The following is a 14256-nucleotide window of genomic DNA, read 5'->3' as shown; positions in this document are numbered from 1 at the left end:
CTACACGGTGTTTTACCTTAGCTAGGCCTATACTGTGTTTTACCTTAGCTAGGCCTACACTGTGTTTTACCTTAGCTAGGGCTACACGGTGTTTTACCTTAGCTAGGCCTACACTGTGTTTTACCTTAGCTAGGCCTACACGGTGTTTTACCTTAGCTAGGCCTATAATGTGTTTTACCTTAGCTAGGCCTACACTGTGTTTTACCTTAGCTAGGCCTACACGGTGTTTTACCTTAGCTAGGCCTATACTGTGTTTTACCTTAGCTAGGCCTACACTGTGTTTTACCTTAGCTAGGCCTACACTGTGTTTTACCTTAGCTAGGCCTATACAGTGTTTTACCTTAGCTTGGCCTATACTGTGTTTTACCTTAGCTAGGCCAGACCTACACTGTGTTTTACCTTAGCTAGGCCTACACTGTGTTTTATCTTAGCTAGGCCTATAATGTGTTTTACCTTAGCTAGGCCTACACTGTGTTTCACCTTAGCTAGGCCTATAATGTGTTTCACCTTAGCTAGGCCTATACTGTGTTTTACCTTAGCTAGGCCTACACTGTGTTTTATCTTAGCTAGGCCTACACTGTGTTTTATCTTAGCTAGGCCTATAATGTGTTTTACCTTAGCTAGGCCTACACTGTGTTTCACCTTAGCTAGGCCTATAATGTGTTTTACCTTAGCTAGGCCTACACTGTGTTTTACCTTAGCTAGGCCTACACTGTGTTTTACCTTAGCTAGGCCTATACTGTGTTTTACCTTAGCTTGGCCTACACTGTGTTTTACCTTAGCTAGGCCTACACTGTGTTTTACCTTAGCTAGGCCTACACTGTGTTTTACCTTAGCTAGGCCTATACTGTGTTTTACCTTAGCTAGGCCTATACTGTGTTTTACCTTAGCTAGGCCTATACTGTGTTTTACCTTAGCTAGACCTACACTGTGTTTTACCTTAGCTAGGCCTATACTGTGTTTTACCTTAGCTAGGTCTATACTGTGTTTTACCTTAGCTAGGCCTACACTGTGTTTTACCTTAGCTAGGTCTATACTGTGTTTTACCTTAGCTAGGCCTACACTGTGTTTTACCTTAGCTAGGCCTACACTGTGTTTTACCTTAGCTAGGCCTATACTGTGTTTTACCTTAGCTAGGCCTACACTGTGTTTTACCTTAGCTAGGCCTACACTGTGTTTTACCTTAGCTAGGCCTACACTGTGTTTTACCTTAGCTAGGCCTACACTGTGTTTTACCTTAGCTAGGCCTACACTGTGTTTTACCTTAGCTAGGCCTACACTGTGTTTTACCTTAGCTAGGTCTATACTGTGTTTTACCTTAGCTAGGCCTATACTGTGTTTTACCTTAGCTAGGCCTACACTGTGTTTTACCTTAGCTAGGCCTATACTGTGTTTTACCTTAGCTAGGCCTACACTGTGTTTTACCTTAGCTAGGTCTACACTGTGTTTTACCTTAGCTAGGCCTACACTGTGTTTTACCTTAGCTAGGCCTACACTGTGTTTTACCTTAGCTAGGCCTATATGTTTTTCCTTCTATCCGATATTTGCGAGATGCTCTTAATACACAACTGAACCATAATGAGTAAGGAACAAAGAAAATAGTTTAAATCAACCCTATTTAATTCAGGAAAAATGTTTGTCACAGAAAATAGATGATTTGCACTATGGATCAGCTAAGATGGTCACTACCACAAAATAAATGAATTGGGACATTTTAGATGTATCACAGAATGTTTGAACCCATCAAGGTGAGCCACAGTTTTAAAAAAAGGTTGGAACCACTGGGCTAGACAATGGGTTAGGGTTGTGGTTGGAGCTAGGGTTAAGGTTAGTGTTAAGGTTAGAGTTGAGGCTAGAGTTAGGGTTAAGGTAGGGTTAGGGTTAGGGTTAAGGTTAGTGTTAAGGTTAGAGTTGAGGCTAGAGTTAGGGTTAAGGTAGGGTTAGGGTTAGGGTTAAGGTTAGTGTTAAGGTTAGAGTTGAGGCTAGAGTTAGGGTTAAGGTAGGGTTAGGGTTAAGGTTAGTGTTAAGGTTAGAGTTGAGGCTAGAGTTAGGGTTAAGGTAGGGTTCGGGTTAGGGTTAAGGTTAGTGTTAAGGTTAGAGTTGAGGCTAGAGTTAGGGTTAAGGTAGGGTTCGGGTTAGGGTTAAGGTTAGTGTTAAGGTTAGAGTTGAGGCTAGAGTTAGGGTTAAGGTAGGGTTATAGTTAGGGTTAAGGTTAGTGTTAAGGTTAGAGTTGAGGCTAGAGTTAGGGTTAAGGTAGGGTTAGGGTTAGGGTTAGGGTTAAGGTTAAGGTTAGTGTTAAGGTTAGAGTTGAGGCTAGAGTTAGGGTTAAGGTAGGGTTCGGGTTAGGGTTAAGGTTAGTGTTAAGGTTAGAGTTGAGGCTAGTGTTAGGGTTAAGGTAGAGTTAGGGTTAAGGTTAGTGTTAAGGTTAGAGTTGAGGCTAGAGTTAGGGTTAAGGTAGGGTTAGAGTTGAGGCTAGAGTTAGGGCTAGGGTAGGGTTAGAGTTGATACTAGGGTTAGGGTTAAGGTTAGAGTTGAGGCTAGAGTTAGGGTTAAGGTAGGGTTAGAGTTGATACTAGGGTTAGGGTTAAGGTAGGGTTAGAGTTGATACTAGGGTTAGGGTTAAGGTAGGGTTAGAGTTGAGTTTAGGGTTAGGGTTAAGGTAGGGTTAGAGTTGAGGATAGGGTTAGGGTTAAGGTAGAGTTAGAGTTGAGGCTAGGGTTAGGGTTAAGGTAGGGTTAGAGTTGAGGATAGGGTTAGGGTTAAGTTAGGGTTAGGGTTAGGGTTAAGGTAGGGTTAGAGTTGAGGATAGGGTTAGGGTTAAGGTACGGTTAGGGTTAGGGTTAAGCATTTCGCTACACTCGCATTAACATCTGCTAACCATGTGTATGTGACAAATAACATTTGATTTGGTTAGAGTTGAGGATCGGGTTAGGGTTAAGGTAGGGTTAGAGTTGAGGATAGGGTTAGGGTTAAGGTAGGGTTAGGGTTAGGGTTAGGGTTAAGGTAGGGTTAGAGTTGAGGATAGGGTTAGGGTTAAGGTAGGGTTAGAGTTGAGGATAGGGTTAGGGTTAAGGTAGGGTTAGGGTTAGGGTTAGAGTTGAGGATAGGGTTAGGGTTAAGGTAGGGTTTAGAGTTAGATGTAGGGTTGCTGTTGTTTACCTGGAGGAGGTTGCCAAGGAGATGAGCAGGGCCTGCAGGATGCCCCTGATGTAGACGATGGGGCTCTTCTTGGTGATGAAGAAGTACATGGCCGGGAGGATGAAGAGACCATGGAGGATCAGGCCCATCACCACGGTGATGGCATAGAAACCCAGCTTCTTCCCCATGGCTGACGGGTCATCCATCTCTAGGATCTTACCGGCCACCAGGAACACGATGCCGAACGGGAAGTACCTGCAGTGGACCAGGAAGGTAGCGTTTTATTGTTTTGGTTCTGGTCATGGAAGACAGGTTAGTTCTTGGACTGGCCCAGGTGATTGGCTGCAGTGGAATATAATATTAGAATATAATAATTTTGTTGACACTCCCGCACATATGACTATCTCAGCATGTTGTCTAATACGATGTTATTGAGAGGACATGTCTTTGGGTTGCTCTTCCCGTAAGCTACAACTCTTACCAGATCACTATGGCGACAATCTTCAGCACAGCCTCGTTTAAACTCTGACAGAAGTTGACCAGGGCGCTGCCATTAGGCCCCATTCTACCCAGCATGATACCTAGACAACAACAACAACACATTGTGTTAGACTGAGACACCATGGGCCAGATTGATTTGCTAAAGGTTTGTGATCAACAAAGAGGAGAGAAAAAGAGGCAAAATTAAAAGTGAACTGTCACTCAGGCTATGGCTGGAGGAACGCTGGTTATACTGTCAACCTGAATGACACTACGAGATAGTGGGCCTTTGTGTGTGTGTCCGTGTGTGTGTGTGTGTCCGTGTGTGTGTGTGTCCCTGTGTGTGTGTGTGTCCGTGTGTGTGTGTGTCCGTGTGTGTGTGTGTGTCCGTGTGTGTGTCCCTGTGTGTGTGTGTGTCCCTGTGTGTGTGTGTGTCCGTGTGTGTGTGTCCGTGTGTGTGTGTGTCCCTGTGTGTGTGTGTGTCCCTGTGTGTGTGTCCGTGTGTGTGTGTGTGTCCGTGTGTGTGTGTGTGTCCGTGTGTGTGTGTGTCCATGTGTGTGTGTGTGTCCCTGTGTGTGTGTGTGTCCGTGTGTGTGTGTGTGTCCGTGTGTGTGTGTGTGTCCGTGTGTGTGTGTGTCCCTGTGTGTGTGTGTGTCCGTGTGTGTGTGTGTGTGTCCGTGTGTGTGTGTGTGTCCGTGTGTGTGTGTGTGTCCGTGTGTGTGTCCGTGTGTGTGTCCCTGTGTGTGTGTGTGTGTGTCCGTGTGTGTGTCCGTGTGTGTGTGTGTGTGTGTGTGTGTGTGTGTGTGTGTGTGTGTGTGTGTGTGTGTGTGTGTGTCCGTGTGTGTGTGTGTGTCCGTGTGTGTGTGTGTGTCCGTGTGTGTGTCCCTGTGTGTGTGTGTCCGTGTGTGTGTGTGTGTGTGTGTGTCCGTGTGTGTGTCCGTGTGTGTGTGTCCGTGTGTGTCCGTGTGTGTGTGTGTGTGTGTGTGTGTGTGTGTGTGTGTGTGTGTGTGTGTGTGTGTGTGTGTGTCCCTGTGTGTGTCCGTGTGTGTCTCCGTGTGTGTGTCCGTGTGTGTGTGTCCGTGTGTGTGTCCCTGTGTGTGTGTCCCTGTGTGTGTCCCTGTGTGTGTCCGTGTGTGTGTCCCTGTGTGTCCCTGTGTGTGTGTCTCCGTGTGTGTGTCCCTGTGTGTGTGTCCCTGTGTGTGTGTCCCTGTGTGTGTGTCCCTGTGTGTGTGTCTCCGTGTGTGTGTCCGTGTGTGTGTCTCTGTGTGTCCGTGTGTTCGTGGAACTGTCACTCATCCATAATGACACCACACGGTGTCTGGGAGGGGGGGTTAGGGTTAGAGGTCAGTGGTGACGTCACTCACCCATTGTGGCGGAGAAGATGACGATCCCCAGGACGTTCATGCCGTCGCTGGTCCCGGGCAGCGTGCGCATCTGGACGTCTGGCGGGGGCGTCAGGTCCAGGGAGAAGTTCTGGACGTCTGTTCCGTTGTCGTCCTGGACACCGTAGATATAGACCCTCCGGGTGGTGCTCTCCATCAGGGGAGCTGTCACCGTGGGCGGAGGGGTCTTCATGATGGGGATACTCCTGGTGCGGTACTACACAGACCAGAGACATACACTATATACTGAGTGGACAAAACATTAAGAACACCTGCTCTTTCCGTGACAGACTGACCAGGTGAGTCCAGGTGAAAGCTATGATCCCTTATTGATGTCACTTGTTAAATCCACTTCAAATCAGTGTAGATGAAGGGGAGGAAACCGGTTCAATAAGGATTTTTAAGCCTTGAGACGATTGAGACATGGATTGTGTCTGTGTGCCATTCAGAGGGTGAACGTGCAAGACCAGAGATGCCTTAGAACAGGGTATGGTAGTAGGTACCAGGCGCACCGCTTTGTGTGAAGAACTGCAACGCTGCTAAGCTGTATGTCATGGAAAGAGCAGGTGTTCATAATGTTTTGTATACTCGGTGTATGTACAGTATATACATTAATATCACTAACATGTCACGTATAGATAGATATACAAGCTATGCATGGTGATGGTGCAGGTGTGAAACAGAGAGTTGGAATTTGTTAAAGAATCTGAATTGAATTAATTCCTGTCACTAACTGTCAGCCAAGTGTTTGGTGAATTGGTTTGTCAAACATCCACAGACTTCGATTAAAATGATCTCATTATCTCATTCATATCCTTCTAATAAACATGTTGTGCTTCACCACTCCTTTGTAAACTCTTCAGAAACGGAAACATTTCCATTTTACATGATAATGTCCTACTGCTCACCTGTTGGAAAGTTGCCTGGACCAAGTTGGCTGGAAACATGTTGCTGGAAGGGAAGAATATAGGAAAGTGTTAATAAACTCTAGAGTCGGCTGACAGGTTTCAGAAATGAACTAAAAAAAGCATGATTCACAGTTACTGTATCAGACTAGACAATGTTTCTCTGATTACACCTCAGGCAATGGACAGGGTCTCATACAGGTTCTGTGCAGCCAGCCACCCAAATACTAATTTTATCTTATCAGAGCCAATGTTGTGCTCTCTTGCCATTCTAGGGCCTCATTGGTTAAGCCACTCTAGCCACGCTAGGCTCTCATTGGCCAGGACTGTCTGACATATGGTACTCAGTCGCTCTGGAAGATGAGAGGAGAAGAGTAAGGGAGGGAGGGAGGAACAAGCGGGCGGCCACGTAAAGTCACCGCTTCCTGGGCGACAGGTGGGGAAGAAAAGCTAGCCAATCGTATCGGCCCAGCAGTCCCACGCCACGAGTCTTAACCGATAGTTCTAATAGGAATCTTAGTTGCTGTTTTAAAAGTGTCTTATCTGCTAGTTCCAACAGGAATATTAGTTGCTGTTTTTAAAGGGTCTTATCTGCTTGGGATCAGAACTAAACCCTGACCTCAATGTCACTAATTAAACCTAATTACATCACACACACACACACACACACACACACACACACACACACACACACACACACACACACACACACACACACACACACACACACACACACACACACACACACACACACACACACACACACACACAGTACACACACATCAAGTGGCAGGATATGTGAGGGAAGGAAGTCTCTAAAAGAGTCTTAGGGTTCATCCTGACAGACGTGATCCCTCAGTCTGGCCTCATGTACCATATTACCCTGTCTAGGTAGATACCAGACAGACAGACAGACAGACAGACAGACAGACAGACAGACAGACAGACAGACAGACAGACAGGATCCCTCAGTCTGGCCTCATGTACCATATTACCCTGTCTAGGTAGATAACAGACAGACAGACAGACAGACAGACAGACAGACAGACAGACAGACAGACAGACAGACAGACAGACAGACAGACAGGATCCCTCAGTCTGGCCTCATGTACCATATTACCCTGTCTAGGTAGATAACAGACAGACAGACAGACAGACAGACAGACAGACAGACAGACAGACAGACAGACAGACAGGATCCCTCAGTCTGGCCTCATATCAAATCAAATCAAATCAAATGTATTTATATAGCCCTTCGTACATCAGCTGTACAGAAACCCAGCCTAAAATCCCAAACAAATCAAATCAAATCAAATTTTATTTGTCACATACACATGGTTAGCAGATGTTAATGCGAGTGTAGCGAAATGCTTGTGCTTCTAGTTCCGACAATGCAGTGATAACCAACAAGTAATCTAACTAACAATTACAAAACTACTGTCTTATACACAGTGTAAGGGGATAAAGAATATGTACATAAGGATATATGAATGAGTGATGGTACAGGGCAGCATACAGTAGATGGTATCGAGTACAGTATATACATATGAGATGAGTATGTAGACAAAGTAAACAAAGTGGCATAGTTAAAGTGGCTAGTGATACCTGTATTACATAAGGATGCAGTCGATGATATAGAGTACAGTATATACGTATGCATATGAGATGAATAATGTAGGGTAAGTAACATTATATAAGGTAGCATTGTTTAAAGTGGCTAGTGATATATTTACATCATTTCCCATCAATTCCCATTATTAAAGTGGCTGGAGTTGGGTCAGTGTCAATGTCAGTGTGTTGGCAGCAGCCACTCAATGTTAGTGGTGGCTGTTTAACAGTCTGATGGCCTTGAGATAGAAGCTGTTTTTCAGTCTCTCGGTCCCAGCTTTGATGCACCTGTACTGACCTCGCCTTCTGGATGATAGCGGGGTGAACAGGCAGTGGCTCGGGTGGTTGATGTCCTTGATGATCTTTATGGCCTTCCTGTGACATCGGGTGGTGTAGGTGTCCTGGAGGGCAGGTAGTTTGCCCCCGGTGATGCGTTGTGCAGACCTCACTACCCTCTGGAGAGCCTTACGGTTGAGGGCGGAGCAGTTGCCGTACCAGGCGGTGATACAGCCCGCCAGGATGCTCTCGATTGTGCATCTGTAGAAGTTTGTGAGTGCTTTTGGTGACAAGCCGAATTTCTTCAGCCTCCTGAGGTTGAAGAGGCACTGCTGCGCCTTCTTCACGGCGCTGTCAGTGTGAGTGGACCAATTCAGTTTGTCTGTGATGTGTATGCCGAGGAACTTAAAACTTGCTACCCTCTCCACTACTGTTCCATCGATGTGGATAGGGGTGTTCCCTCTGCTGTTTCCTGAAGTCCACAATCATCTCCTTAGTTTTGTTGACGTTGAGTGTGAGGTTATTTTCCTGACACCACACTCCGAGGGCCCTCACCTCCTCCCTGTAGGCCGTCTCGTCGTTGTTGGTAATCAAGCCTACCACTGTTGTGTCGTCCGCAAACTTGATGATTGAGTTGGAGCGTGCGTGGCCACGCAGTCGTGGGTGAACAGGGAGTACAGGAGAGGGCTCAGAACTCACCCTTGTGGGGCCCCCGTGTTGAGGATCAGCGGGGAGGAGATGTTGTTGCCTACCCTCACCACCTGGGGGCGGCCCGTCAGGAAGTCCAGTACCCAGTTGCACAGGGCGGGGTCGAGACCCAGGGTCTCGAGCTTGATGACGAGCTTGGAGGGTACTATGGTGTTGAATGCCGAGCTGTAATCGATGAACAGCATTCTCACATAGGTATTCCTCTTGTCCAGATGGGTTAGGGCAGTGTGCAGTGTGGTTGAGATTGCATCGTCTGTGGACCTATTTGGGCGGTAAGCAAATTGGAGTGGGTCTAGGGTGTCAGGTAGGGTGGAGGTAATATGGTCCTTGACTAGTCTCTCAAAGCAATTCATGATGACGGAAGTGAGTGCTACGGGGCGGTAGTCGTTTAGCTCAGTTACCTTAGCTTTCTTGGGAACAGGAACAATGGTGGCCCTCTTGAAGCATGTGGGAACAGCAGACTGGTATAGGGATTGATTGAATATGTCCGTAAACACACCGGCCAGCTGGTCTGCGCATGCTCTGAGGGCGCGGCTGGGGATGCCGTCTGGGCCTGCAGCCTTGCGAGAGTTAACACGTTTAAATGTCTTACTCACCTCGGCTGCAGTGAAGGAGAGACCGCATGTTTTCGTTGCAGGCCGTGTCAGTGGCACTGTATTGTCCTCAAAGCGGGCAAAAAAGTTATTTAGGCTGCCTGGGAGCAAGACATCCTGGTCCGTGACTGGGCTGGGTTTCTTCTTGTAGTCCGTGATTGACTGTAGACCCTGCCACATGCCTCTTGTGTCTGAGCCGTTGAATTGAGATTCTACTTTGTCTCTGTACTGACGCTTAGCTTGTTTAATAGCCTTGCGGAGGGAATAGCTGCATTGTTTATATTCGGTCATGTTACCAGACACCTTGCCCTGATTAAAAGCAGTGGTTCGCCCTTTCAGTTTCACACGAATGCTGCCATCAATCCACGGTTTCTGGTTAGGGAATGTTTTTATCGTTGCTATGGGAACGACATCTTCAACGCACGTTCTAAAGAACTCGCACACCGAATCAGCGTATTCGTCAATATTTTTATCTGACGCAATACGAAACATGTCCCAGTCCACGTGATGGAAGCAGTCTTGGAGTGTGGAGTCAGCTTGGTCGGACCAGCGTTGGACAGACCTCAGCATGGGAGCCTCTTGTTTAAGTTTCTGTCTGTAGGCAGGGATCAACAAAATGGAGTCGTGGTCAGCTTTTCCAAAAGGGGGGCGGGGCAGGGCCTTATATGCGTCGCGGAAGTTAGAGTAACAATGATCCAAGGTTTTACCACCCCTGGTTGCGCAATCGATATGCTGATAAAATTTAGGGAGTCTTGTTTTCAGATTAGCTTTGTTAAAATCCCCAGCTACAATGAATGCAGCCTCCGGATAAATGGTTTCCAGTTTGCAAAGAGTTAAATAAAGTTCGTTCAGAGCCATCGATGTGTCTGCTTGGGGGGGGGATATATACGGCTGTGATTATAATCGAAGAGAATTCTCTTGGTAGATAATGCGGTCTACATTTGATTGTGAGGAATTCTAAATCAGGTGAACAGAAGGATTTGAGTTCCTGTATGTTTCTTTCATCACACCATGTCTCGTTAGTCATGAGGCATACGCCTCCGCCACTCTTCTTACCAGAAAGATGTTTGTTTCTGTCGGCGCGATGCGTGGAGAAACCCGTTGGCTGCACCGCCCCGGATTGCGTCTCTCCAGTGAGCCATGTTTCCGTGAAGCAGAGAACGTTACAGTCTCTGATGTCCCTCTGGAATGCTACCCTTGCTCGGATTTCATCAACCTTGTTGTCAAGAGACTGGACATTGGCAAGAAGAATGCTAGGGAGTGGTGCACGATGTGCCCGTGTCCGGCGTCTGACCAGAAGACCGCTACGTTTCCCTCTTTTACGAAGTCGTTTTTTGGGGTCGCTGCATGGAATCAAATCCGTTGACCTGTTTGTAAGGCAGAACACAGGATCCACGTCGCAGAAAACATATTCTTGGTCGTACTGATGGTGAGTTGACGCTGATCTTATATTCAGTAGTTCTTCTCGACTCTATGTAATGAAACCTAAGATGACCTGGGGTACTAATGTAAGAAATAACACGTAAAAAAAAAAAACTGCATAGTTTCCTAGGAACGCGAAGCGAGGCGGCCATCTCTGTCGGCGCCGGAACAGCAAGCAATGCAGGTGTAGAAGCACGGTGGCTAGGAAAAACTCACTAGAAAGACCAAAACCTGGAACCCCTCCACCCCATCCCCTCCACCCCTCCATCCCCATCCCCTCCACCCCTCCACCCCCAACCCCTACACCCCTCCATTCCCATCCCCTCCACCCCTCCATCCCCATCCCCTCCACCCTTCCATCCCTCCGTCCCTCCACCCCTCCATCCCCTCCACCCTCCATCCCCTCCACCCCTCCACCCCTCCATCCCCTCCACCCCCCACCCCTCCATCCCCTCCACCCCTCCACCCCTCCATCCCCTCCATCCCCTCCACCCCTCCATCCCCTCCATCCCCTCCACCCCTCCATCCCCTCCACCCTTCCATCCCTCCGTCCCTCCACCCCTCCATCCCCCACCCTCCATCCCCCATCCCCCTCCACCCCTCCACCCCTCCATCCCCTCCACCCTCCACCCCTCCATCCCCCCCATCCCCTCCACCCTTCCGTCCCTCCGTCCCTCCACCCCTCCATCCCCTCCACCCCTCCACCCCCTCCACCCCTCCATCCCCTCCACCCCTCCACCCCTCCATCCCCTCCAACCCTCCACCCCTCCATCCCCTCCACCCTCCATCCCCTCCATCCCCTCCACCCCTCCACCCCCCCATCCCCTCCACCCCTCCATCCCTCCGTCCCTCCGCCCCTCCATGGCAGAGCAACCAAGAAAGACCCTTTTAATAAAGCATTAGGGTATATTGAGGGCCATGGTTATTTGCTACATAGACAACATCCCAAATGACACCCTATTCCCTTTATAGTGCACTACTCTTGACTAGGGCCCATAGTGCACTATAGAGTGCAATTTGGAAAGCACAATGGTTATTATGAGGGTTGTTGTTGTTAAGAGATGAGGTGAAGCTAAGAGCAGGAAGCCCCGTTAGCTTCCTGTTACAATCTCACATGCATGCAGGCAGACACACACAGACACACACACAGTCTTGTCCCCAAAAAATATTTTTCTAAAGCCTGCCTCAAACACAAAGGTCTCTTGATGGGAGTCTTATGAATCAGCAGTAGCCAGGTTAATGTGTAAGGCACTTGTAAATAAAATGTTGCTTTCATTAAAAAAAAGTGCTATGTAAAATTACTTGATTGATTGAGCGGCAAAAGCCATTCAAAGGTCAACAGTCGTGGAGTACAGAGGCTTGATGAAAAAGTGATAAAGTCATATTCCTGTTTGAATATGTACTGAGGAAACAAATGTTGTGTTTATTGTAAACGTGAATAAGAAAAACCCTTGAACCTTCAATGTAGGCTGACATTAAAACAATCCAATTACATTGGACACAACAACAAAGGTCAAAGGTAAATTTAATGATCTGTCTCTTACCGAATCAGATCAAGCAGGGCATCAGCGGAGCTCATGATTGGCTTGCCGCTGTCCTCGTTGTCCTCCTTCTGGGCGGCGCCACCTGGGTGGATGATGGTAACCATGAGGATGCCCACCACCACCGCCACGAAGGTGGTCCACAGGTAGTAGGAGACGGTCATGATGCCCAGGCGGCTGGAACACTTGGCGTCCAGGGCTGCCAGCCCCGACATCAAACTAGAGAGAAGAACAGAACGGTTAGGAGGAAGGAGCCAGACTGGTAATCCCAAAGAGAATAAGAGAAACAATAATAAACAATAAGAATAACAATCATAATAAAACCGTAGACAGCGAGCCGAAAGAGAGAGAGATGGGTGGAAACAGAATGGGTCAGGAAAGAGAGAGAGATGGGTGGAAACAGAATGGGTCAGGAAAGAGAGAGAGATGGGTGGAAACAGAATGGGTCAGGAAAGAGAGAGAGATGGGTGGAAACAGAATGGGTCAGGAAAGAGAGAGAGATGGGTGGAAACAGAATGGGTCAGGAAAGAGAGAGAGATGGGTGGAAACAGAATGGGTCAGGAAAGAGAGAGAGATGGGTGGAAACAGAATGGGTCAGGAAAGAGAGAGATGGGTGGAAACAGAATGGGTCAGGAAAGAGAGAGAGATGGGTGGAAATAGAATGGGTCAGGAAAGAGAGAGAGATGGGTGGAAACAGAATGGGTCAGGAAAGAGAGAGAGATGGGTGGAAACAGAATGGGTCAGGAAAGAGAGAGAGATGGGTGGAAACAGAATGGGTCAGGAAAGAGAGAGAGATGGGTGGAAACAGAATGGGTCAGGAAAGAGAGAGAGATGGGTGGAAACAGAATGGGTCAGGAAAGAGAGAGAGATGGGTGGAAACAGAATGGGTCAGGAAAGAGAGAGAGATGGGTGGAAACAGAATGGGTCAGGAAAGAGAGAGAGATGGGTGGAAACAGAATGGGTCAGGAAAGAGAGAGAGATGGGTGGAAACAGAATGGGTCAGGAAAGAGAGAGAGATGGGTAGAAACAGAATGGGTCAGGAAAGAGAGAGAGATGGGTGGAAACAGAATGGGTCAGGAAAGAGAGAGAGATGGGTGGAAACAGAATGGGTCAGGAAAGAGAGAGAGATGGGTGGAAACAGAATGGGTCAGGAAAGAGAGAGAGATGGGTGGAAACAGAATGGGTCAGGAAAGAGAGAGAGATGGGTGGAAACAGAATGGGTCAGGAAAGAGAGAGAGATGGGTGGAAACAGAATGGGTCAGGAAAGAGAGAGAGATGGGTGGAAACAGAATGGGTCAGGAAAGAGAGAGAGATGGGTGGAAACAGAATGGGTCAGGAAAGAGAGAGAGATGGGTGGAAACAGAATGGGTCAGGAAAGAGAGAGAGATGGGTGGAAACAGAATGGGTCAGGAAAGAGAGAGAGATGGGTGGAAACAGAATGGGTCAGGAAAGAGAGAGAGATGGGTGGAAACAGAATGGGTCAGGAAAGAGAGAGAGATGGGTGGAAATAGAATGGGTCAGGAAAGAGAGAGAGATGGGTGGAAACAGAATGGGTCAGGAAAGAGAGAGAGATGGGTGGAAACAGAATGGGTCAGGAAAGAGAGAGAGATGGGTGGAAACAGAATGGGTCAGGAAAGAGAGAGAGATGGGTGGAAACAGAATGGGTCAGGAAAGAGAGAGAGATGGGTGGAAACAGAATGGGTCAGGAAAGAGAGAGAGATGGGTGGAAACAGAATGGGTCAGGAAAGAGAGAGAGATGGGTGGAAACAGAATGGGTCAGGAAAGAGAGAGAGATGGGTGGAAACAGAATGGGTCAGGAAAGAGAGAGAGATGGGTGGAAACAGAATGGGTCAGGAAAGAGAGAGAGATGGGTGGAAACAGAATGGGTCAGGAAAGAGAGAGAGATGGGTGGAAACAGAATGGGTCAGGAAAGAGAGAGAGATGGGTGGAAACAGAATGGGTCAGGAAAGAGAGAGAGATGGGTGGAAACAGAATGGGTCAGGAAAGAGAGAGAGATGGGTGGAAACAGAATGGGTCAGGAAAGAGAGAGAGATGGGTGGAAACAGAATGGGTCAGGAAAGAGAGAGAGATGGGTGGAAACAGAATGGGTCAGGAAAGAGAGAGAGATGGGTGGAAACAGAATGGGTCAGGAAAGAGAGAGAGATGGGTGGAAACAGAATGGGTCAGGAAAGAGAGAGAGATG

The 14256-nt window shown here is 47.8% G+C and overlaps 1 protein-coding gene across 1 annotated transcript in view; it reads right to left on the bottom strand.

The window, feature by feature from the left end:
- slc1a7a (solute carrier family 1 member 7a) overlaps positions 1 to 14256 on the bottom strand; it is an 86248-nt gene that overhangs the window by 13667 nt on the left and 58325 nt on the right. The window contains exons 3-7 of the mRNA XM_052476167.1: positions 12057 to 12272; positions 5909 to 5951; positions 4983 to 5217; positions 3620 to 3719; positions 3160 to 3393 (exon numbers count right to left, since the gene is read on the bottom strand). Coding sequence (XP_052332127.1) covers positions 3160 to 3393; positions 3620 to 3719; positions 4983 to 5217; positions 5909 to 5951; positions 12057 to 12272 — 828 coding nt within the window. The remainder of the gene's footprint in view (positions 1 to 3159; positions 3394 to 3619; positions 3720 to 4982; positions 5218 to 5908; positions 5952 to 12056; positions 12273 to 14256) is intronic.

This window comes from Oncorhynchus keta, chromosome 23 (genome assembly GCF_023373465.1).
Source record: "Oncorhynchus keta strain PuntledgeMale-10-30-2019 chromosome 23, Oket_V2, whole genome shotgun sequence".
Classification (NCBI taxonomy): domain Eukaryota; kingdom Metazoa; phylum Chordata; class Actinopteri; order Salmoniformes; family Salmonidae; genus Oncorhynchus; species Oncorhynchus keta.
This window is presented reverse-complemented; position numbering and strand designations above follow the sequence as displayed.